The 20,851-nt window shown below is 41.4% G+C and overlaps 1 protein-coding gene across 2 annotated transcripts in view; it reads right to left on the reverse strand.

The window, feature by feature from the left end:
• Positions 1-278: 278 nt before the first annotated feature.
• The window catches only part of SLAIN2 (SLAIN motif family member 2), a 123,803-nt gene continuing 103,230 nt past the window's right edge, over positions 279-20,851 (reverse strand). For both annotated transcript variants that reach the window (XM_029588078.1, XM_029588089.1), the window contains 2 exons: positions 4,032-4,323; positions 279-3,518 (listed from right to left, as the gene is read on the reverse strand). In XM_029588078.1, coding sequence (XP_029443938.1) covers positions 3,452-3,518; positions 4,032-4,323 — 359 coding nt within the window. In that variant the 3' untranslated portion in view covers positions 279-3,451. The remainder of the gene's footprint in view (positions 3,519-4,031; positions 4,324-20,851) is intronic.

Consider the following 20,851-nt stretch of genomic DNA (forward strand, 5'->3'; position numbering starts at 1 on the left):
AAGACATTAGTTGACAAAAGAAATATAACATGGGTCTCGATCTATATCCAATGCAACAAGATTGAATTAGAAAAGACCATTAATAGTGCTATGGTTGATAAATTGGCCTCTGATAGTTTCATAAAAGTAATAACCATCCTTAATTTTATATATGGAATTGCAGGTTCTGGAAGTTTAGCAAACTGTGTCGCAAACAAAAAAAAAAAAAAAGAATTGGACAGATCTGATTTCCCTCTCAAATAAATGTTTAATAGAAAAATGACCCAGAAAATCTTAAGTGTTAAGAATAGTTCTGTATTTTTACAATTGCTTTACAGTTTTATTAACACACTTACAAAAAAATAACATTCACACATCGAGAAAATTAAATAACTTTGGACGCAGAACTCTAAACTTTCTGCTTTTACTTACATATAAATGACCGTTTTAGAGTTGGCACAAAAATAATCCACATTCAAAAAATCCCCTTTTCTAATTTATCAAACATAAGTTAAGTAAATCATAGGCACTAGTTTCTTATCAGTATTTCCAGACTTTCACAAAACAATCTCATGAAGCAGAGGTTTTTTTTTTTTCTCATGTAGAAAACGGATGATGCAAAAGGTTTGGGCTGGGAAAAAAACCCACAAACCACCCATGTAGTAAAGTAACATGCAGCAGTTTTTCAAAAGTATATTTCAACTGTTAAATATCTCTGATAGCATACCTGCAAGTAAAAGGAGGCTTATGTAGCTAAAGAACTTAAGCACAATATAACATGGTCTTGAGGATATGTAATAACTAAAAGAAGACAAAAATAAATACAATTCTTTAACTCCCCACTCTTCACTGTTTATATTTTAATATTTTCAAGTAAGCTGAATACATTGTGCACATGAAATTTCTAAAAATGTAACCAAATTCAATTTTTCAAGTATGCATTTACATATGCATATACACATATGTACATACAATACTCTTGAAACTGTATGTACGTGTGTATGTATGTATATATATATATATATATATATATGGATGTATGTCTACATAGATATACACACATACCCTTCTATTTTAATTTTCATTGGAGACCATCATATTTCCACAGTTCATTTATTTGTTTTAACAGATTTTGGGTGCTTAATTTAGTTAAAGGCTTCCAACTCTGTAAGAAAACCACCAGAAAATACATGAATAATGTCCTATGAGAGATCTGCCTTTGTCAGCACACCGATTTAGTAGTGTGCCATGGTTTAATACTGGAAGAGTGCACCAATTCCTGCTGAACAACAGTAATCTGTAAGGACAAGCACACAAGCAACCTCAAGTTCACAACCCAAGTGGAAGATCTGCATTCTGCTGCATATTGTGTGACCTGGAGTCCAAGACTCTTACTGTTTCACTATTCCAGTGCAAATAAATGTGACATAGCTTTTTATCCAGCAGCATACCAACATTAGCTAAAATCAGATGAGGCTGCAAATTCAAAATGCTCTGAATAACAAGGACTAATTAAGCAGGATCTCCTCCATCTTATCAATGCTTTAGCCCCCTTGCGACCAAATCTAGTGCTTGAGAAACGTCAACAAGTCTGGTGTTTTTGGGGGTAACCAAGAAATCACTAGGGCAAACATCTCTCAAATATTTCGCATGGATACCCTGAAAAACAAACCTGTTGGAGGCTTTCCAGGAGTGGATTTACAAACTACCATTCTAGTGCAAAGCCCAAGAGGCTAAAGGTTTACAGCAGATCTTCAAGGATCAACCAGCTAGTCTGGATATTCACAGGAATATTCATGAAACACATCTGCATGACCTCCCCATGCACAATGCTAGTGAATGCAAAAATATTCCATATGTATGCGTTGTGGATATCCTAAAATCCAATTAGTCAGGTTGGGTAAACTCTGTACTAAGTAACAGCAAACGTTTAGTGTTCTTAAAAAGCCAAAGAAATACCCTGGTCACACATGGAGTATCTTTTTTTATATGTATTTTACCAATTAGCGCAGGACATATACATGCACAAGAGCTGTGTGGAAATATTTCACAACACACGTTCCTTATAGGTCCAGCCTGGTTTCATTACAATATCATGGATTTCTCTGGTTTTCCAAGAAAGATTCTCTAGCTAGGACTAAAAAAAAAAAAAAAAAAAAAAAAAGAGCCTGTTTTTCAGCTTAAAACACTCGTTTCGTCAGCAGAGGATAAGATAAAGCAAAATAAATGCAGATACATAATACAACTTTCTGGGAGCTATGAGAGGACTTTTTTTTTTTTAAACATCTGTAAACTTGTGTGGAACATTTCAGAGTGCTATGAACAATGTAAAATATGTAAAGCAAACTACACTGCTGAAACAGTGAAAGGGGCAAACTAGCTCCAGGAAAAATAAAGTAATATTTACAATTTAAATAATCCAATTTAAAATAAATGGGCTTGATTACAAACAGGATACAGAAACCTATTGACCAAACCATGAAATAATACCTAAATGAATGTCATTTGGTATCACAAGTAAAACACCTGCTCCATATTATTTATGACACGTGCATAGTTTTTTCTCCTTTGCTGGAAAAAAATAATTATATTGTTTCTTTTCAAGTCAGAAGTACTGCAGTAAACACACACGCGCACACACACAATACTCATTACCCTTTCCATCCCCAAGAAAGGATTATGTGCCAAGAACTTGGTTATGATATCAAAAGTTGTCCTTCCTGAGCCAGGAATTCATACGTTTAGAAAGATTGTACAACCAATGTAAGCCCTTTGGCAATCGATAGAACAGATAAGCACATACAATTGATATGTCATGGCAACATAAAAAATGCACTCTTACACAATCTGAATTTTCAGCTGTCAGTTGCTTCCAAATCTTTAATTCCATACAGTTAACAGTGCCATTCTGTAAAGAAGTCTCACATCTCCAGAACGAGTAGCATAGTATTTCCCCTCCCCCCCCAAAATGGTACCATGTAAAACGCCATTCCCAACATCATCTGCAATAGCTATGACTGCCTAAAATAATCCAAACATCAATGCTGAATGAGAAAACTTCCATTCCAGAAATGGTTCATTAACTGTGACCTGATCAAAGGTGGTGTTTGGACAGTCTGTGTTTGCCTGATGGTCATGGTTTTTCAAAACTGGTGTTTTTTTTTCTTTGGCATTCATTAAGTTTATTTTACTCAAACACTTGTAACTCTGTCATAAATGTTAAATTGGACTTAATTTCTGCTAAGCAGAAACTCTCCCCAAAGTGACTATGAATCCGTGAAGTGTGACTGTAAATACAAAATTTCTGATGTTGAATGTCATTAAAGTGCTGTTTTATCATCTCTGTCAATTTGTGCTGGGATTCTTCCAGACCCCAAAAATGTTAGGTGAAGAGTCTGCACGGCTTTCTCTTTCGCCCAGGCGAGGGGATGTCCATCAAACAGTGAAGCTCAGTGTGTTTACTGTCTGCAGGTCAGTAGCAGCCATCTTTCCAGCTCTCATCTTTCATGGTACCATGCGTTTTGGGACCCACCAGTGATCTGAAACATAAAATTTGCTTTAGTATAATTTTCATTCAAAGTGATTACCACACTAGAACCAAATGCTTTTTTAACCTCTGCATAACAGAATATACTGTATTGTTGCATGTTGATTAACAAATATATTTTTTTCTATTATTGAAGAAAAGATGATTTGAAAACTAACTAAATATTTTATCGTCACGGTACTGAGTCCATATTTTAGATCCCTAAAAGACAGGCTTTAAAACTGAATGACCCTCAAGGTTCCTGATTACTTATTCCAGGGATCTATTAGGGCCCAGAAATCTAAAGCAGTCACAAGCACTCAGTTTGGTTTTGGCTATCAACATAGGAAATGAATATGAGAAGCAGTGCAGTATGTCTTTCTCAAAGCAATAAAAATCAACATGCTTATATGAACCTGATCGTCATATAAATATTAATACATTCAAGAAAAATCATATAGTTTATTTTCCAAAGTATACTGGATTTTGATTAGATATAGAAAAATGCAGTTCGTTCTAAACATACCTGCGAACAGGCTGTGCAATTTTGCTACGAGGCACTGGTATGCCCCCACCAGAAGGGGCACTTGGTCTTGGTAAACCACTCCTCATTCCTGTCCCTGCGGGTCTATTGGCAGGATTTGGTGAACTTACAGTCTGAGCTGTTGATAGTCCTGAGGAAGGACTGGTTTGAGCTGCCTGTGTTGCTTCTTGACCACCAGCAGAGTTTGAGCCATGATTAGTGAAAGCTTTCACTGGCTGCCGAAGTGCAAGAGGGGATGGTGCTGCAGGAGACCGGAATTTACTTGGAGAAGGTACTAGAAAAAGAAACAAAAAAAAATAGGAATTACTTTAAAGAGCACTAAAACAATATGTTGATGAACAAATATTTTGATGGCGAGATTTTGAGTTGGTCAATGGATTGGCATAAAAGCCAAAAAGCTTTTCATCTCTTCTAGGCTATGGGGGGTCTGAATTCAAAGCAAAGAGGAAACTGATTCAAAACCATCACCTTCTGATAAACATAATATATGACAGAGATAAGGACTGAAGGGCCCATCCAATCTGCTCAGACTACTTCCTGTTTCGTGCCATAGATGCCACTTGATCTCAAGTTTTCCTTTACCTCATTGCAGTTAGGAATTTTCTGCGTTTATCCTATTCTTTCTTAAACCTTGTCACTGTTTTTACCTCCATACCTCCTATGGAAGGCTATTCCATGCATCCACCATACTCCTAAACCTACCTCCATTCACCGTGGAACTTTTGTTCTTGAAATTCCTATTTGCTTATTGTGCATTATTTGTACTTTGAGGTATCTGTTTGTCTATTGTACCAGTTCCCCTCTCTCCCCTTCAGAGTATTCCTAGGTCTTTTAATCTCATCTCCGGGGGTGGTTCTATCTTGGGGCAGGGTGAGGCAGCGGCGGCCTCAGGCAGCAGAATTTGGAAGCGGCAAAAAGTGCCCCTCCAAAACACCTCAACCGCAGCTGCCGCCTCACACCTGCCCCCAGAATCAAACATTGAAGGCGAGACTGGCCCCCGGCGAGCAGCATCCCTTCCTGCAGGGACCGGGAAGGCTCTGCCGCCCAGGCCAGGCTGCCCTGCTCCTCAGCTCAGACGCCTTCCAATTCAGCAGCCTGCAGGCGAGCAGCGCCACAACGGAGAGCAGCAGCAGCAGGACCGTTAGCCAGCGCCCAGGCACCTTTGCGAGTCCTGCCCGCCTCCCTGAGGCTCAGGACCACTGTCGCTGCAGCAGCAGCAGCAGTGAGTTACTCCGCAGGCGACGGGCTTGCTATGCATCGGTGAAGTGCAAGAAACTAAGTTTGTGGCTCTGCGCTCCAGGTTCTCCAGCACTCACGGCAGCCCTGTTTGGGAAAAGAAAAAACAGGGGGGGGGGGGGGGGGGGGCTCCCGGTCGGCACGAGCTTCATGAGATTAAGATGAGGGGGGGGGGGGGGGGAAGTCACTAAACACAGAATGAATTTTCTCCCCCCCAGCAGAGCCGCTTTTCTCCTCTATGTAAATGTTCCTGTCCACCGCGTGGGTGCTTCTCTGCCCACCACCCTGGGGCTGTAACATTTGTATTCCCCCCGCCCTGCCCTCTGCCCAGTTGGTCCCTTTTCCGGGGAGCAGACAGAAGAGGGACGTTGCTCCAAAGAGGAGAGAGGATCAACTGTCTTCACTTTGCACATATGCATTTTCCTGAAGCTCCAGAGGCAGGGGAACAGTACCTCTGGTTAAAACACAAAATTGCTCTGGCTAAAATGCATCTGCTGTGTACAGAGGAGCATGTAAAACCCCTCTTTCAATGTCGAGGTCTCTCTCTTCAACAGTCTTAAAGCAGTGAGCTGCAATAGCCCTTGGTTTATTGACAGGCCGGTGGAAGACAAATGATTTCCTCCCTTTCCTGAAACTGCCTGAGGTGTTAGTGGGCTTTGGTCACCAAGTCTTTGTGTTCCTTGAGCCCTGTGGAATGACAGCAGCTTGACTGCCCTTCCTAACCCCCTGGGCAGCTGAGATAAGCCAGAACGACTCAGATTTCCTTGCTTAGGCTGTTGCAGGGGCGGTTCTATCATGAGGCAGGGTGAGGCAGCGGCCTCAGGTGGCAGAATTTTGAAGCGGCAAAAAGAGTCCCCTCCAAAGCACCTCTACCATAGCCACCGCCTCCGGAGTCAAACATCGGATCGGGCAGGGATAAACCAAACCCCTGCTCGATCCGCTCAGTGGCAACACACGTTCCTAATCTCAGGTTTAACCCATTGTCATCTCTTGCTGCCGGGGGAGCCAGTCTTGCAGCTTTTTCTGCGAGACTGGCCCCTGGCAGCAGGAGATGACATCCGGATAAACACGACTCCTGCTGTCGCCCATCCCAAACTGGTGACCTAAGAGAGGAGGAAGATGCGATGGCTGACAGCAGATCCCATCCTATTGGCAGCTGAAAAAAAGGCCTAGGCCTTATGGGTGCGGGTGGATGACTGCCTGCCTGGGTTAGATGGGTGACTGCTTGTGTGTGTGTTGGGCCGGGGGGGGGAGCCTGAGTGTGTATATGAGAGGGTGTGTGCGTGTGTATGTATATGTGTCTATGAGAGAGAGTGCCTGCACACATGTGTGTACTTGTGTGGGAGTAAGTATATAATGTGTGTGTGAAAGAGGTTAAAGTTGGTGCACCCTCCTCCAATCTACAACAATCTCAGGAGGACTGGAAATCTAAAGTTCCCAGGTATGGATGTGATGTATCTGCTGTTTTGAAATATTTTATTAGTGTTTGGTAATATTTTAAACATTTTTATACGTGTTTTGAATTGACTGAATTTATCAGCAGATTTGACACTTTTTATTGGTATGGTTAATGTTTTTGCATTGCTTTTTGGCTTCTTGTGATTTCCAGTTCAGTTTTTGTCTGCACATTTCAATTTATTTATTCTGTATTTGGTGAGAATCTCTCTGTGTTCTGCTTGTGTGACTGAGGCTTTAGGTATTCTGCTAGCATGTAGTTTCTGTGTAGGGATTTACAACAACCTGGCTTTAATCTGTTTTCTTAATAGAAGGTGTATTGGTGTTTAGGGCCTGATGTAATATTTGCAGTATGGCTTTTTCATAGGTTGAGTGCTGGCAATTATGATATGAAAGGCTTACTATATTGGAATAGGAGTTCAGTTTATTCCTGGTTTTCTGTGGGCCAAGTCCACACCCATTGCACTTTACCATAAGCCTAATACTATATGGGATCCAGTAACCACCTTTATTACTATGAGAAAGGTAGTTTATTAAGTCTATTAAACTATTATTAAAGTGTTTGCAGTATACCTATATAATATATATATGCTGTTGTAAATGGTTTTTTACATCAGAAGATTGTACTTTGACTGTCTAGGGCATTTAATACCATTGTAACAGCCCTAAGAGAGAGTGTGTCACACACACAGACTCTCACCATTCACCAACCTCTCGCACCCCTGCCTCATTAAACATTTCCTAGTGAGGACGCCGAAGACTGAGAGCAAAAAAATAACAGGCCCAAAAACTGAGTGGTTAGAGCAGTGGGCTGGAAACAAGGGAAGCCAGGGTTCAAATCCTACTGCCATTCCTTGTGACCTTGGGCAAGTTACTTCACCCTCCATTGCCTTCCCTGTGCCCTGGCCCTTGGTGATTTACCCTGCACCAGGCCTTGGGGGGGGGGGGGGGGGGGAGCGCATCATTTCATCCTTTGCCTCAAGCAGCAGATTGCTTTGAGAAGCCCCTGCTCATCTTATAGAGCTTTTGGTGCAGATTGCATCATTTTAGTAGCCTCTCTGGAGTGACTCCACTCTATCTTTTGGAGGAAGGGCCTCTATAATGACCTTCAACTGATCTTGCCTCTTCCAATGTACTCTAGCATAATACCGGCTCTAGCTACTCTCTTGTCATATTTTCTCCCTGGGATGAGGTTTTCAGAAATATGACAACCCTAAGCTCTCGCTCCTGAAAGGTGGACAATCATATCAAACCTCCATCATGTACCACTCTTGAATTTCTGCACTCTAAATGCACCGCACTTTTTCACACTGGATCTCATCTGCTAAACACAGGATTATTCAATTGAGTTTTTACATCATGCCCTTTTTTTTGGTCTACTCCCTTCAGGGATATCCACTCTATTGCAGATGTTCATATCATTTGCAAACAGATAAATCTTTCCCTAAACTATTCTGCAATATCGCTCATGAAAATATTGAATTAGGTACTAGGCACATACTTTTACCCACATACAGGGTTGGGCAATTTTCAGACAGGCGATTTACGTATGTGAAGCAAAATTGCTCACTTGTAAAAGGAGTTCTCTATAGAGAGCAGAAAAAAATCAAACACACAAATGGATGATGGAAAAGCTCAGAGCTTAAAAACAAGAAACCCCCCCCCCCCCAAAAAAAAACAGGTTGTTTTTCTGAGTATATGTGGCCCCCTAGAGCTTTGGCGTAGGTGGGATATAAAAATAAAATAAATTCCTGTGCAGCCATCACTGAATGAGTATCCTTGGAACTGACAGCAAGCTAACCTTCAACTGTAAGGGGAAGAGGGGTTGATTTGTCCTGCTGTCTATAGAGGACACATGTGAGCAATTTTACTTTCTCTGTGGACAAGCAGGGCTAAGATCAGTCACACAAGTTGGGGATACCCAAGCTAAGATTTGCATGAAATTATATATTATGCTCTTAAGAGGACCATGCAACCCATAATTATGCCAGAGGCTGGAGAGAAGAGTTGAAGGAATCAAATAAGCTCTTTATCTAGATACCCAAGAGTTCTTTTTGTAACTGAAGAAACTTGTTTGAACTAAGTTGAAGATGACGAACAGCTATGAAGACTTAAGACTATTCTTTCTAAATAGAACAAAGCTCCCAGGCTATAGGAGGATCTTTAATCAGAGGTTTAAGATGATTTAGGCCTTTCATAAATCTGGGTTGATGAACAAAACAGGATCCATGAAATGTTCATGATATGCTGCTATAACACCAAGATAAATCCTGCCAGCGTTTGTCTTCAATTCCAACTGAGAAAGGCTTAGCAGGTACTGAAGTAACAGGGGAACAGGACATACATAAAGGGAACTTCTTAAAAGAGTACAGCACCAGACAGTGAACCTTTTCCATTTGAAGTTCTAAGATTTTCTCACTCAGCATTTTCTAGATGCTAGGAGCACTTTGCCCACTTCAGAAGGTAATTGTAAAGAATAGATTAATTTACTTTCAACATTCATGCAGTCAGAGCCAATGATTGAAGGTTGGGATGTGGGAGATTCCCAGCACTTTGCATGATCAGGGATGGGAATAAGCCAAATTTTATCAGATGTTGAACAGCTAGGCATTGCAGTCATGGAAACCAAACAGTGAGGCCAAAATGGGGCTATTAAGATTATTTGATCCTTTTCCCTTTTTAAACTTCTGAAGTGCTTTGGTTATTAATGGAACTGGGGGGAAAGCATATAGCAGTCCTTGATTCCACAGAACTGAGAAGGTATCTGTTAAGACTCCTCTGCTGGCATGCAGGAGCAATATCTTGCAAGTAGATCTTTGATTGGGGTACTCCAGAGCTGGGACAGTCCCTGAGTTACTCAATCATCCAATGATCACTGGTGTGGCAGCAACTGGAGACAATTTGTCTGCTATCAGATTTTCTGACTCTGGCAGAGAGACAGCTTGAAGAAGAATTCTTGGGGAAACTGCTTATTTCCAAATCTTGCATGCTTCCTGACAAAGGTTGAAATAGCCTGTCTCTCCCTGTTTGATGATATAGAACATGGCCACCTGGCTGTCTGCCTGCATTAAGACTACTCTATTCTGTAACCAGGGACTGACTACTTTGAGAGCACTGAAGACAGCTATTTCTAGGTGGTTTGTGTTCTATCGGTGACCAGATTTCTTGAGAACATAAGTGGTTGAAATGAATTCTCCAGCTGTGATTGGAAGCATCTGTGGTTATTACCTGAAACTGAGATGGTGAAAAAACTGACTTCTGCATAGGTTGGCAAGGATTTAACCACCATGTCAGAAAATTGATGACTACTGGGTATTTGTACCTTGTGAGATAGTGGGTGGAAATGTTGGTTCCGCTGGAATTTTAAGTGCCACTGAGCTGGACTCAGGGCAAGGTGAGCAAAAAGTGACATGAACCATTGTCATGTAATTACATCTGTATAAACTGCCAGGCTGTGACTTGTCTTCATTTGGATGTCATCAGGATTATGCTCATAAAAAGGTTTACTCTTTGTTGAGGGAAAAAAGCTTTCTTGTATTGTATTCAGATAATCTTATCATGTCTGTTGTGAGAGGGTTTCATCTTGGATTTTGATACAAGGATAATGAAACCTATAGATTGAAGAGTTTCCATCGTATGACGTGTGGAGAGCTGGGCTCAGCCTGCTATGAGCCAATCATCTCAGAAAGGATAAACAAATACCTTGTGGAGCCATAGATGAGCACTGCAAGGCATTTTGTGAAGATTCTGGGAGCCGAGAGGCCAAAAGAGAGAACTTGTGATCATTTCCTATGGTAAAACAGAAATTTACCATAATTCTTGTGAACTGAAATGTGTGCCTAAGCATCTTTGAGATTTATAGTACATAACCAGTCATTAATTTCCAATTGAGGGAGGTTCATACTTAAGGAGTTCATCTTGAATTTTTTTCTTGAGATGCTTGCTGAGATTTCTGAGATCAAACAATGGACAAAGACCTCCTGTTTGTTTTGGAATTAAGAAGTACTTGGAGTAGTACCCTATGTTCTTTTCCTGTGATGGAACAGGTTCTACTGCATTGGCTGAGAGGAGAGTTGACAGCTCTTGCTGCAGAAGTGTGCGATTTGATCTGCAGTTAGAGTGCCTCCTGGGAGGACTGTTTGGAAGGAAAGATAAATGGTACCCCTGTATGATCTTTAATACCCAATGATCTGTTGTTATCAGAGACCATGTGGGAATGAAATGTTGGCATTTTCCCCCTACTGGAAGACTGTCCAAGGCTAACCGGAAACTCTGAAGGTGGGGCTTCCTAGACACAGAAAGTTGTTCTGTCGTTGCTGCTGATAATGTAAATAGAGAATTACAATGACTTTTAGTAAGGTTTATTGTTTCTTTCACTTTTCTCCAAAGCGATTATCTGCTGTACAGGGAACATCAGCAATCTTCTTGCTTTAATGGCTATTGGTGACATCCTGGAAGAAGTTTCATATACCTTATTGACTGATCTGATGAGGCACTTACCACATTCTTCAGCTTCACGGAGAGTTGGCACAAAATGTTAAACTCCAATAGAAGTTCTCAGGTCATATCTCAAAAGAGATATGACCTGAGAAGTCATATCTCAAAAGAGATATTCATCCTCAAAAGAATCAGACCACTCTTCCATTCCCGCGACTTCAGAACAATTTTACAATCAATTATATTTTCCAAGCTGGACTATTGTAATTCCATTCTACTAGGCCTTCCAGCTTCTCATACAAAACCTTTACAGATGGTGCAGAACACAGCTGCCAGAATTCTGACCAATTCCAGGAGATTTGACCACATCACCCCGATCCTGAAAGCCCTTCACTGGCTACCTATTCAATACAGAATTATGTATAAGTCCATAACTTCCATCTTCAAAGTCATCCATCATCTCGCACCATTAAATCTACAAATCCCCCTGGAAAAACACACCACAGTCAGACCAACCAGGAATTGCTACAAAGAAGCATTACAGGTTCCACACGCCAAAACATTCAAACACAAATCACTTGAAGACAGAGCACCATCAACAGCAGGACCACGCTTATGGAACTCTATCCCATCCGAGTTGCGCCAGGAAACATGCTTACTAACTTTTAGAAAAAGACTAAAAACCTGGCTTTTTAGAAAGGCATTTCCGATCTTAGATTAACTCATGTTAATATCACCCCTTAATCACTTTTTCCAAGTTCACATCATTTCATAACTCCATTATAAAGACTTAATCATCCACCACCTACTCCAGACCAAGACTGCTCCCAATCAAGGTCTTTAAGTTACATATTTTGTAAAGAACCTTTGTAAATGTATTTTTTTAATTGTTATACTCTCTTCTTTTTCTTCTTCCCACCCCCCCCAGTTGTATAATTCCTTGTTCATTGTAACTGTATTTCCTGCACCAGTTTAGTTGTTTCAGTTCTATGTTTAATGCACAAACTGTTCAATGTAAACCGGTTTGATGCGACCCCTGGTCGTGAAAGCCGGTATAGAAAATAGTCAAATAAATAAATAAATAAAATATCTTGTAGTTTTTGTATACAAGAATACATAGAGGGCGTGCGCATGTTATAAAATTGGGGGTTGGCGCATGCAAGGGGGTGACAATTGTGCACCTTGTGCGCGCCGAGCCAAAACTGCCTTCCCCTGTTCCCTATCCCCCACCCTTTCCCCCTACCTTTTTCTTTTGTTTTAAAACTTACTTCAGCCCTGGAGTTGAAGTAAGCTGTGTGTGCCGGCAGTGGGCCGGTGCGCGATCCCCGGCACAGCAGCAAATGGCCGCTGTGCTGGGAGCCTCTGACCCCGCCCCCTCCCCTTCTTGCAAGCCCCGGGACTTACACACGTCCCGGGGCTTTATGTGCGTCGCCGGGCCTTTTGAAAATAGGCCCGGCGTGCGTAACCTTTTGAAAGTCTGCCCCATATTATATGCCATGTATACCCGATGCTGTTCTGGAATTTAACATAGCTTATTGTAACACCTTTTTTGCTCTGGAATCCTACAAAGCAAACTCCTTGGCTGGAAGTGTATTACAATGAGGTTTTGAGCTTTTTGCCTTTTATAAAGCTGATTCTATGACCAATGATTGGTGAAACAGCTAATATGGCTGATGACCTGGACAAGACTGATCTTTATATTTGTATCTAGTTTTCTCAACACTGGTAGCATTGACAAAGCTGTCAGACAACAGGAGCTTCAAACAGGAATATGGCAGTTCATTCCCCTGCCCCTGCTTTGTATTATGTCTTCACTAGGCTGATAAGGGAGGATTGTAGACTGATTCCAAAATAGGAGGCATCTGTTCCAGTGATGGAGGAGGTGGCATTTCAGTAAAATAAAAATAAAAAAATTAACAGATTCTAAGCACATTTTTCTGACCATGGGATGATGGTCAACTGCAGAAATGACAGTAGAAGGATTGTCTGATTCATGAACCAGAATTGTTATCGGGGATCTTTGGTCCAGTTTTAACACTTCTGTACCTGAATCGGAGTCTCCATGCCGAGAAAGTGTCTGCATAGAAGATAACACTGATTTTAAATGTGGATGGTATAGTTTGTCTTTCTTGAATTGGTCTCTTTATATCTGTGAATGGTTTGATGTAAGCTACTTAGGACCTTAGATGATGCAACCATTTTAAATAAAAAAATAAAAGATAACGTTTCAGCATTGAGGAAGGATTCTGATAAAGGAGACTGTCTCTGTGCTGAGCAAGCACTCGTCTATGTGGAGCGCACATATTTTGCTGCTAAATTTTCCTGTTACTCTCCTTGGAAGCTGAATGGCACCTGTACTGAGACTTTTACATTCATTGTACCAATTGTGCGAGGACTGCACTTTTTCAGATTTAGGTGATCGACTCTGTGCTGAAGAATGATTTACTTTAACTGCAGAGGTAGTAGATGCATTAGTAGAACTCAAACTCTTTCATAAGACATAAGAACATAAGAAATTGCCATGCTGGGTCAGACCAAGGGTCCATCAAGCCCAGCATCCTGTTTCCAACAGAGGCCAAACCAGGCCACAAGAACCTGGCAATTACCCAAACACTAAGAAGATCCCATGCTACTGATGCAGTTAATAGCAGTGACTATTCCCTAAGTAAACTTGATTAATAGCCGTAATGGACTTCTCCTCCAAGAACTTATCCAAACCTTTTTTGAACCCAGCTACTCTAACTACACTAAGCACATCCTCTGGCAACAAATTCCAGAGCTTTATTGTGCGTTGAGTGAAAAAGAATTTTCTCCGATTAGTCTTAAATGTGCTACTTGCTAACTTCATGGAATGCCCCCTAGTCCTTCTATTATTCGAAAGTGTAAATAACCGAGTCACATCTACTCGTTCATGACCTCTCATGATCTTGACTTTCTGGCCCTAAAGCACGGAAGCACTGGCAGCACAATTTGGCACAGCATGGGAAGACACCAGACAGTGGGGAAACCTCTCATGCTGATCTGATAAAAGTCCATTTTAAAGAGCAATGGAGATCTCTCTTGAATCCTGTTTTTTCCTCTGCCATTCTGAAGAAGACCAATGCTAAACAAAACTACTTGGAAGAAAAAATAATATTTTTCAAGAGACAAGATAAAAAATAAAGAAATTAAACAAAGATTTTAAAAAAATTAAACAAAAATTTTAAATGTTCATCAAGGAAAAAAAAAAAGATGAGTGGCTTGAGTTCTGAGACGGCTTTTCTGTCTTGGTGCCATCGGATATCGACACTCACTTGTGCAGCTGACCTCTGTCCTGCCTGTCCAGGCAGAAAATGTTTTTTTAACTATGGAAATCAGTTTGAAAAATTGCCCTCTATATGAAAAGGGTCTGCAGTATGTGAAGTTTCAGTGGACAGACATCTAACAAAATAACTTAGCAGAAATTGGCAAAAAAAGACCAAAATGACCCATCCGGTCTGCCAACTTATTCCTGTCCAATCTGCTAAGGATATGTTCCAGTTGCCAGCCTAGAGCGTGACCACTTGTAAGATGTCACTCCTTATCAGAGACAGTTTTGGTCATCATCTTCCTCCTTTGTAATCTTACCTTCTTGGCTAGAGGGCTTTACAAGATCTATTTAGTTTGTAATCAAAACTCCTCTCTTTCCATGCCTAACTACAAAACTTTGAAATAACCTAAATAGCTATCAATACTAATATGGTTGTTGCCAGAAGATCTGTCCTCTCTGGATGATTGCCACCATCAACCTCCTGCATCAACTCAGCCAATCTATGGGGAGTAATATTCTAATCTAAAAAACTGTAACATGACGTGATATGATATATGATGATACATGATGTTACGAAACTCAACAGAACTCAGTGTAAAAAGCTACTAATTTTATTGTAAAAAGCTACTAACCTCATTGTAAGAAGCTACTAACCTCATTGTAAGAAGCAACTAAGTTCACCATGCAAAGTATAATGATACATAATGTCATAAAGCACAATAAGCTAGCAAAGCTCCGATGCAAATCAGAAGTCTACACTGACAGACCCCTCCGCTACTCTGTAAACCGGTGTGATATGTACGATGAACATCGGTACAGAAAAACAAATAAATAAAATAAATGATGACTGATTGTCTGCATACAGCTGTCAGGAACTCATTCTTATGGTTAGTCTGTCGATTTTACATATTTTAAGGCCAGTTGATTACAACCAGCCTGCCAGACAGTTGGCTGATCTTCCAATTTGCAGCATTCCACACCAACCCGGCTACCACTCCTTTCCTTTTCACCCTCTGTCTTGAACTGTATTCTGGCTATTTATTTATTTTTAAAACAAAGCACTCTCTTTGCTAATCCCATGCCTTCTTGTTACTGCTTTAGGTTCCACCAACTAACAGCCTCAGAAAAATCTTCTATATATTCACATCTGTTTCCACAAAAAATATTTCCTGACATTGCTCAAGACTACCTTCTTGAAGTTTCATATCATGACCCCTTGTTCTAGAACTTTTCTACTGAAAAATGTTTACTTCTTGTGCATTAACACCTTTCACATATTTGTAATGTCTCCCCTCTCTAACTATGGTTAGTTCCTTTAGTATCATCTCACAGGACTTTTGGTGCAGCACTACACCATTTTGGTAGCCCTTTTTCTGGGCTGCCTCTACTCTGTCTAAATCTTTCCAGAGCTATGGCATCTAGAACTGGACATGATATTCCAGGTTTGTTTTCAACGACCTGTGCAATGGCATGATCACTTTTTTTTGCCTACTAGTTTATGCCTCTCCCTCTGTGCCTTAGCATTTCTTTGGCTCTAGTGCTGTTGCATTGTTTTGCTACCCTTAAATAACTGGATATAGTCACCTCAAACTCTGCTTCCTCTTTGTGGACATCTGTATTCCACCTCCTATAGTATACTGCTCTCTTGGGTTTCTTCATCACAATCCTTAACTCAGCATTTTTAGTATTGAACTTTAATTGCCAGCTGTCTGTAAATTTACAGGCAGCCCTTAAAAAGGAGACCTGTCCCTCAGATCTGTAATTTAGGTTAGGCTGGCTGTAAATGCAATGAAAAGCAAGCTCGTGACTGACCACATGTCTTTTCCAGACATCAAGACTCCAAAGTGATGTGTGTGGCCCTCACACTAACTAAAAAGTAACCATCATCAGTGATAGGAGAGGACTCTAGCTTGGAGTGGGACACCCCTCCACCCCTGGCAGGCAAGCGCTCAGGCCTGGAGTGGAGCTCCAGAAAAAGATATAAAGTATCAGAAAAAGACTTATCTTGTCGTCATTATGTGGCAACTCGGACCTGTACACATTTGACTGTGTTCCTCGAAGTTGACAGGCTAAAAAGCCCAGGAACTGTGGCTGCCGAGCTGAATGCCCCAATGTGTCAGGCTAGATGTCTCTAATGCTGGATGCCCCTAATGCCGATGCCTTTATATCTTTTTCTGACATTTAACATCAAACTGCATTATATCGGGCCAGCTGGTCATATAAGCCAGTTTTACATGTTCAATTGGAAAGACAAAAAATTCACAAAAAATTGTTATATTTACATACACAAAAAAAAAGAGGGATAATAAAATTTTTTTAATGTTTTGAATTAGAATAAAAGTTAAAAATGGAGGTTTTTCAAGACCTATGAGTGATCTACCTATTTATATGCTTACATGTTCCTTAGAGAACTTGCATATTAGGTTCTGAGGTCTTTTTCCTCCTTATGTCAAGTATTCTTTAATTCATGTTGACATAATTGAATTTTTTGTTTCAAAACATTAAGTGAAAACTTGATGCGATTTTTTTTACCCTTTGCTACAATGACCAGACTAGTAACAGTGGGAGAGTGGATCCCTTAAAAGAGAATAATCACTGAATAGCAGTGAATGAAGGCTCATGGTGCTAAAATCCAGGCACTGGTTTCAACTGAGCAGAAAGAAAAGGAACTACTGGGCAAAAAATCCACCTCAAACTGGTAATGATTCTATCATACAAAATTTAGTAAACAGTATATGATCACAGAAACATAGAAATGACAGCAGAAAAGGACCAAACGATCCACCCAGTTTGCCCAGCAAGCTTATGCCAGTATCTGCTGCACTGTGCAGGATACCCTCTTGCTTATCAGTTACCAGACCATAAATGTCAGCGCCCTCGGATGCTGTTTGAATCCAATTTCCCTTAACTGTTGCTGTGAAAGCAGAAAGCCAAGTTGGAGTTGTATCAAAAGTATCAGGCTTACAGGCCGATTCAGTAAAAACGCGGGAGAGCGGACGAACGCCCACTCTCCTGGCGCGCACACCGGCCCCTCGCCAGTGCGTGCGATTCAGTATGCAAATGAGGTGATGCGGTAGAATCGGGCAAAAGGAGGCGCTAGAGACACTAGCGCATCCCTAGCGCCTCCTTTTAGCCTGGAGCGGCGGCTGTCAGCGGGTTTGACAGCCGACACTCAATTTTGCTGGCATCGGTTCTCGAGCCTGCTGACAGCCACGGGCTCGGAAACCGGACGCCGGCAAAATTGAGTGTCCGGTTTTCAGCCCGACAGCCGCGGGCCGAATTCAAATTTTTAAATTTTTTTTTTAACTTTTTTTTTCTCTTCGGGACCTCTGACTGCACAGAAAAGCAGTTTTTACTGCTTTTCTGTGCACTTTCCCGGTGCCAGAAGAAATTAGCGCCTACCTTTGGGTTGGCGCTAATTTCTGAAAGTAAAATGTGCGGCTTGGCTGCACATTTTACTTTCTGTATCGCGCGCGCATACCTAATAGGGCCATCAACATGCATTTGCATGTTGAGGGTGCTATTAGGTGCCGCGGGTTGGATGTGCGTTTTCCTCCCCTTTCTGAATAAGGGGTAAGGGAAAATGCGCGTCCAAGAGCAGGGTGACAGTGCGCTCCGGCGCGCACTGTACTGTATCGGCCTGTTAGTGATTAAGGGTAGTAAGCACCACATCAGCTAGTTATCCCTATGATTATTTGTTCCTCAAGCTGTAAAAGTCAGGGCCCATGTTGGTTGCTGTCTGAATCCAATTCCCTTTTTCTCACTGCTGTTGAAGTAGAGAGCAATGATGGAGTTGCATTAATAGCATCAAAGCTTATTTGTTAAGGGTAGCAACTGCCACAGCAGCAAGTTACCCCCACATGCACTCTTTTCTCTATTTCCTACCTCTAGCCTTTAGGGATTTGCAGTGTTTATCCCATGCCCCTTTAAATTCCTCGACTATTTTTGTCTTTACCACCTCTTATGGAAGGGCAATAAAGGGATTCCCCACCCTCTCCATGAAGAAATATTTCCTGAACTGTACAAGGGCATTATCACCTCTTTTCTTACTGGTTATTCCTCTCCCTATGCAGCCCAGCATTCTTCTGGCTTTAGCCCAGTAGTTCCTTCTTGTCACATTGCTTTGCCATCTTCAGATCATCAGACACTATCACCCCAAGGTCCCTCTCCCAGTCCGTGCACATTAGTCTTTCACCACCCATCACATACAGCTCTTTTGATTGCTGCACCCCAAATGCTTGACTGCACTTCTTGGCATTGAATCCCAGCTGCCAAATCTTCAACTACTCTTCAAGTTTTCTTAAATCACTTTTCATTCTCTCTATTCCTTCAGACGTGTCCACTCTGTTGCACATCTTAGTATCATCTGCAAATAAAGTGTGTCTATCTTCTATCCCTTCTGCCAGGTCACTGACAAAGATATTGAACGTAACTGGTTCCAAAACCGATCCCTGTGGCACTCCACTTAACATGGTTCTCTCTTCAGAGTAGCTTCCATTTACCATTACACCTTGGCACCCACTCCCAAGCTTCTCATTTTGTTCATAAGTCTTCTATATGGGACCATATCAAAAGCTTTACTAAAATCCAAGTAAATCACATTGAGTGCTCTTCCCTGATCCAATTCTCTAGCCACCCAATCAAAAAAATCAGATTTGTCTGACAGGACCTTCCACTGGTGAATCCATGCTGCCTTGGGCCGTGCAACCCACCGGATTGTAGATAGTTCACAATCCTTTCCTTCAGTAGATTCTCCATTAATTTTCCCACCACAGAGGTGAGGCTAAGCTTGCCTGTAGTTTCCAGCCTCCTCTCTGCTCCCACTCTTGTGAAGCTGGACCACCACCGCTCTTCTCCAATTTTTCAGTACTACTCCCATTTCCAGTGATCTATTGAACAGGTCCTTCAGTGGTCCTGCCAGCACATCTCTGAGCTCTCTCGGTATCCTGGGATGCCCCTCAAATGTCCCCATGGCCTTGTCCACTTTCAGTTTTCCTAGCTCTTCCCATACATTCTCTTCTGTAAATGGAGTTTCGTCTACTCCACCCCAATCCACAGTCTTGTTAACTAGCGACAGTCCTTCTTCAGGGTCTTCTTTAGTGAATACCAAACTGAAGTATTAGTTTAATATTTCCATCATTTCTTTCTCTCTCTCCACCCATTGATCTTTGTCACCTTTCAATTTCACTATCCCACTTCGAACCTTTCTCTGATACTTCTGAAAAATGTTTTGTCACTTCGCTTTACCTCTTTGGCAGTTCTTTCTTCTGCCTGACTTTTTGCTTTGATTTCTTTGTCTCCCTCTGTTTCACCAGATATTCTTCCCTTTTTTCCTCTTTTTGGGATCCTTTATATTTCTTGAACACTGGGACTTTATCAGGGTTTATTATGACAAGAACAGAAACAGGAGAAAAATCAGTGGAAAAATGTGACTCATTTTTCTGGGTACATATCGGAGTTTATTTTGGTGGATGGAAGCCAGTACATAGCAATAGTAAGCAGATTTACCCATTCAGCAGCATCCCTATCTCTACTCCCATCCCCTAGCATGTCCCTTTCTCTCCCCACACCTCTGAGGATCTCTTCCCCCCCTCCCCCGCAACAAATTTCTCCTTACTAGTGGTGGCTTGAGACTTCTCTCTCTTTTGGCAGCATGATTACTGAGGGTCCCGTGCTCTGCACTTCTGCTTTTGTGTGGGACTAGGGTGACTGCTGGGAAGTGCTCCTGGTAGATATAGCCTGCTTCAAATCCTACTGATGCCAGTAATAGCAGTGGCTATTCTCTAAGACAACTTGATTAATAGCAGTTAATGGACTTCTCCATTAACTTATCCAAACCTTTTTTAAACCCAGCTACACTTACTGCACTAACCACATCCTCTGGCAACAAATTTGAGAGCTTAATTGTGCATTGAGTGAAAAAGAATTTTCTCTGAATATTTTTAAATGTGCTATTTGCTAACTTCATGGAATGCCCTCCTAGTACTTCTAATATCCGAAAGAGTAAATAACTGATTCACATTTACCCGTTCTAGACCTCTCATGATCTTAAAGACCTCTATCATATCCCCCCTCAGCCATCTCTTCTCCAAGCTGAACAGCCCTAACCTCTTCAGCCTTTCCTCATAGGGGACCTGCTCCATACCCTTTATCATTTTGGTCGCCCTTCTCTGTACCTTCTCCATTACAACTATATCTTTTTTGAGATGCGGTGACCAGAATTGTCACAGTACTCAAGGTGTGGTCTCATCATGGAGCGATACAGAGGCATTATGACATTTTCCATTTTATTCACCATTCCCTTCCTAATAATTCCTAACATTGTTTGCTTTTTTGACTAATGCAGCACACTGAACTGACGATTTCAATATATTATCCATTATGA

Source organism: Rhinatrema bivittatum, chromosome 1 (assembly GCF_901001135.1).
Source record: "Rhinatrema bivittatum chromosome 1, aRhiBiv1.1, whole genome shotgun sequence".
Classification (NCBI taxonomy): domain Eukaryota; kingdom Metazoa; phylum Chordata; class Amphibia; order Gymnophiona; family Rhinatrematidae; genus Rhinatrema; species Rhinatrema bivittatum.